Source organism: Eurypyga helias, unplaced genomic scaffold (assembly GCF_000690775.1).
Source record: "Eurypyga helias isolate BGI_N326 unplaced genomic scaffold, ASM69077v1 scaffold13340, whole genome shotgun sequence".
Taxonomy (NCBI): Eukaryota; Metazoa; Chordata; class Aves; order Eurypygiformes; family Eurypygidae; genus Eurypyga; species Eurypyga helias.
The window spans coordinates 5034-10035 of record NW_010225184.1 but is presented as its reverse complement, the minus strand read 5'-3'; the positions used below and the strand labels follow the sequence as shown (position 1 = coordinate 10035).

Below are 5002 nucleotides of genomic sequence, written 5' to 3'. Positions count from 1 at the left end.
TTTGTCTAAAAAAACCTTTTTTTTTTTTTTTTTTTATTGGCGTTCACATGTTGATGTAAAGGTTTAAGTTTATTGAAGCTGCAATGGCAGTATTAAGGACACCCTGTAGTCCCTGGGTTTTCCAGCCGATTTGTTGGCTGGGAGAATCCTGAGGCATGTCTGTCGTGACCTGGGTTTACGCAGCCTGCGGGTGTATGCAGGTTGTGACCGTGGGTTTGCAGGGTTCTGTAATACACAAGGACACAGAGGCTTCATCCCCTCTCTCTCTCTCTCTCTCTATATATATATATATACGCTGTTACAGGTTCCTACAAACTTATCATTAGTGAAGCAATTCATCAACAACATAGCAGCGGATGTATTTACAATAGGTTGCTTATATGGGTGTATAATACTGGTATCAAGGGATACCATCATCAAGTGAACCAAGTCATCTCACAGGTAGGAAGACAAACCAAAACAGCCCCAAAAGTGGGCCCAGAGGGGGACCACTGAGACAACAGGTAGTGTCTCACTTCAGAGATGCTCTGCAGTACAGTCTAGAGTCAGCTGGGCATCCCCGGTGAGAGTCCAAGAGCTGGTAGAAAGTTCATGCAGCAAATCCACCCTGTTGAGGAATGGAGAAGTATGTGCAGCATGCAAGTTGGAGAGAGAGGCTACATTTTGGGTGAAAATTAAGTCCTTCTTATACCACAGAGACATAATAGGGTGTAGGACACCATCACTTTGAGCGGTCAATGGGTGCTGTTAATTTTCTCCTGTGATGGCCAATAACTGATGATGTTTTCTGTTCTTTCAGACCAATTTTTATTTTCCAGACCATTTTCCACCTTTACAGACAACAAATTTCTATTACAATCCCTTTTTTTTGTGCTTATCAATGGAATCTCAAGATGTAGTGACAGGACAAGGGGTAACGGGTTTAAATTGAAAGTGGGTAGATTTAGATTGGATATCAGGAAGAAATTCTTCATGGAGAGGGTGGTGAAGCACTGGAACAGGTTGCCCAGAGAAGCTGTGGATGCCCCATCCCTGGAAGTGTTCAAGGCCAGGCTGGATGAGGCTTTGAGCAACCTGGTCTAGTAGAAGGTGTCCCTGCCCATGGCAGGGGGGTTGGAACTAGATGATTTTTAAGGTCCCTTCCAACCCAAACCATTCTATAATTCTATGTCTCCAGTTTCTAGGTACCCCATCTGCACTTCAAAGAGGCTGCACTTCTCAAGGGCATGTCTGGTTCCCAGGCTGGCAGGCCTTTCTCTGTCAATATTTTTAAGCAGACGTTTTCTTTGGCTCAGTAATTTCACACTTCTAGCCAGTACTTTATGGCTGCTCACATCAGCACCCTAGCAGATTTGATTTCCTTCAGAAGGATGCAAAAAGAGATGTGGAGAAAAATTTACTGCCAGAGGAAAGAAGCTCGAGAGCCCAGGGAAAAGGATATTTCCCCAGGACAGAAAATGTTCTCTCTGTGTATAATGACCTTTGAATGTTTTGGAGCCAGTGATTTCTGTGCTAGGATCTTTCTGAAACTTACTCACTTCAGCTATGGTAAAATAATTCTCAAAAACTAAGACAGGTTTTCTATAAAGTTTGATTCAGGAGGCTGCTTCTCTCAGAAGAATAAGCATAGTGGTCAATATTGTCCGCAGAAGGACAATATTCCACCAAACCAGAAGTGTCGAAAGTTCACTGGTTTCATAGGCCAAATATAATTCTACCGACTTTATTTTTAAAAATCCTTGACAAATTAAACTACAAAGAAACATGTGTGAAAGAAAGAGAGTATGCACTATATGGCCACTTTCTGTGGTCTTAATGATGAAGATCCCATCTTGACCAAACACTCAGGAAGGCTTTCCCTGTTCTGATCCCATTTAATAACCCCATTTATTGCACCATAGGTCTGATTACTCACACTTTAACTAAGCATCTAAAGATGCTGTGTATTTTATTAAAACAAGATAGTACTGGAAAGAAAAATGAAGGTTAGATGCAAGCTTGGGTCAGAACCGAGGGAAGAAGAGCAGGAGAATGGTACAGATCTTATCCACAGGTGTTATAACTGACTACCAGTTTCCATTGCTCATCCCACAGTTTTCGTGTGCTGAAGCCTGCAGCACGCTGTGTGTTAGCAGTGTTCAAGAACCAAAATGAAGGAACAAGGACTTTTAATGGCAAACACTGGCTGTGTTCAAGTGTGCTCATTTGCCCACGTGCGGAGTTTTTACTTTCAAAGATTTTCTGGGGGCAGTTGAGGAGGCGATGTGACTTTCTAATGTTACCCCCCGAGACAGGAGGATGTGAGTAACCACAGCTGGCTGCACAAGAGTTAAATGGATAATTTGATTCACAGAATCCCAGGAAAACAAGAATCTGCATGCTATTTGGGCCTGGTGGTGTTTAGGACACTCAGAACGTGATCTGGTAGCCCAAGCATGGGTGTCTAGTGGCATTGGAAATGTCCCTCAGGATATCTGATGTCTTGAGATGTCTGCATGGGGTTGCACTGGGCTGAGGGACATTTCATTCCTCATGAACACTGCAAGTTAGGTGAGGAATATCTCAGTGACAAGTCGAGTTTCTGTGCTGTCCCTGACTAATGAATTGTTAATGACCACAAGTTGTGCTGCAGTTTAGGTGACACCAAGGAAAGAAAGTTGTTGTCATTGTAATGAGGATGAGTTAGACAATGCTTAAATGCTACACAGGTATGGGAGGTCATTGCTACATACCTTCTGGAGCATATCCACAAAAAGCTTCTTTAAGTTTTGCTCATATGGCAAAATTTTGCTCTAGTTTTATAGTCAAAATGAACAGCGCGTGCTCTGAGCTTGCAGGTCAGAGTGGGATTTGGATCGCAATCCCGTGAACAGAAGAAAAGTTCTTTATCAACATCTGCAATGAATCTAGAAGATGGTCCCGGCCAACGTAAGTCGGCCTCTGAAACGATGACTCACAGCTGATTTGTCCCCATTAAATCGGGAGCTCCAATACAAATCTGCCCACGAGAGACAGATCAGTGACCCACTGCAAAACTTGTTACGTAATGTTGTGCACAACTGGACTCATTTGAAAATGGGAGCTGTGAGTGCTGCAGCTCTCTAGCTAAGACATGAGCTGAAGAGGCAAATCTCACTTGTTGAAAGACAGCTGCACCCATTTTATACTCCCTGCCCCAGAAATACACCCCCCAAATTAAAAGATAGAGGACTGAAAGAAACTGGTTTTGCCTTAATAATGTATATACCAGCGGAATTTTGTGTCTTGCAATAAGGTTGGGCATGTTCCTCAGGCTTGGGTCATTGTTGGGGTGACCATGGAAGAAACTGAGCAATGGAGACAACGAGAGAACCATCAAACTGGACATAAGGGAACCTTCAAATGTAAATCAGGAGTTCATTCAGATATAAAAGCACCACGTAACTGGAAAGGATGGATAAATGTTCACCCTTGCTTCCTCTAATAAAGCTGGAACTCCATTACGGTCTTAGAACTGAATAGGTCCCTGAGATCACTGTCCTTGAAATCAAACACTTGGTGATCCTTCTCTGGCAGGGGGGTTGGACGGAAATAGTTGGATATAAAATGCAGTGGAATATCTGTACTGATGTTAGTATTACTGTAATGACCAAAATAGTAATTAAGTTCCTTGCTAGATATTGAAATTAGAGCTTTCTTTGGAGTTTCTGTGTATAATCCATCTTGCTTGGACTTGGGGAATTGGTAGGCATTTTCCTGGGGATTTTATGCTAACATAATGCATGACTGCTGGCTTTAAAGCTGCAGAATGATTTAGCTGTGATAACGTTCTCCCTTCATTGCTTAAAACCCAACCTTTCTCATTTTTGACTTCTAGGGTCACAGTGACAGCCATGTGCAACATGGACTTCAGCCGCTTCCCCCTGGACTCCCAGACGTGTTCTCTGGAGCTGGAAAGCTGTACGTTGTAGCCGTGTTTCTAGCTAGATGTGCTTCATGGCTGGCTGCACAAACACAGACTGGACATATTTCAGAATACAGCCTATTTTAGAGTCTGAAAAAATAGTTCATCAGAGTTACTGAGAGTCTATTGACTTACTGTTTTGTATACCTAGTCCTTATGCTGCGAGACACAGGAATTTGCAAGGAAAACATCCTTTTACAAATTTTTGTAGACACCACTTAAAAAAAAAAAAGCCACCAACAGAAATGTTCAACATATGCTGGTTCTCAACAGCTTGATGATGAGAAATCTGGGGGAGAAGTTTTGCTCTGTTCATTGCTTTTGATGGGAAGATGGAGCTTTCAAATGTCACAACAAAAATTGGTTGTCGTGATCATTGATTTTCCCAAAATTTCATCACCAATGTGGTTTATGTATGATATAATCCTGATCCTGCAAACCCTGTGACCTGGGCTTAGCTTCTCAGGAAGAAGTTTACTGTCTGGGGAAATGATGTGAGGAGTAAGATTTTCGTGACTGTTCTGCAGACTTTCTCCAGGGTCTGCCAAGACTAACATTGAATTGCTTTGAGGTTCTCACATCTATGTAACTGAAATTTTCCTCTACAAACAGCAGAATCACAGCATAATTTGGACTGAGAGGAGAGTTTTAGGTTGGTCTTGAGGTCAGCTGCTCCAACACCCTGCTCATAGCAGGGACAGCTTTATACTGGGTTCCTCAGGGCTGAGTCCAGTTTGGTTTTGAATATCTCCAAGGTAACAGAAGCTCCACAACTCTTCTGCGAAGCCTGTTCAAATGCTTCACATCCCTCATCCTGAAAAATTTTCATTTAACCTTCTTGGAAAAAATATCCTTTGCTGTAGCTTAATTCCCTTGCCTCTTGTCCTTTTGTTTTGCATCTCGGAGGAGAGTCTGAGAAAATCCTGTCTGTCTTCTATGAACCCCAGCAGGGTAGCAGCTGGAACCCACCACAAACTGCTCTTCTTCCAGTGGAACAACGAACTAAGCTTCCCCAGCCTCTCCTCTTATGCCATGTGCTCCAGTCCCCTGGTCATCTTG

At 42.8% G+C, this 5002-nt stretch overlaps 1 protein-coding gene across 1 annotated transcript in view; it reads left to right on the top strand.

Moving 5' to 3' along the window:
• The window catches only part of LOC104507278 (gamma-aminobutyric acid receptor subunit rho-2), a gene marked incomplete at both ends in the record, with an annotated part of 23307 nt that overhangs the window by 14994 nt on the left and 3311 nt on the right, over positions 1–5002 (top strand). Inside the window, one exon of the mRNA XM_010148512.1 lies at positions 3857–3939. Within this exon, the coding sequence (XP_010146814.1) occupies positions 3857–3939 (83 nt within the window). The remainder of the gene's footprint in view (positions 1–3856; positions 3940–5002) is intronic.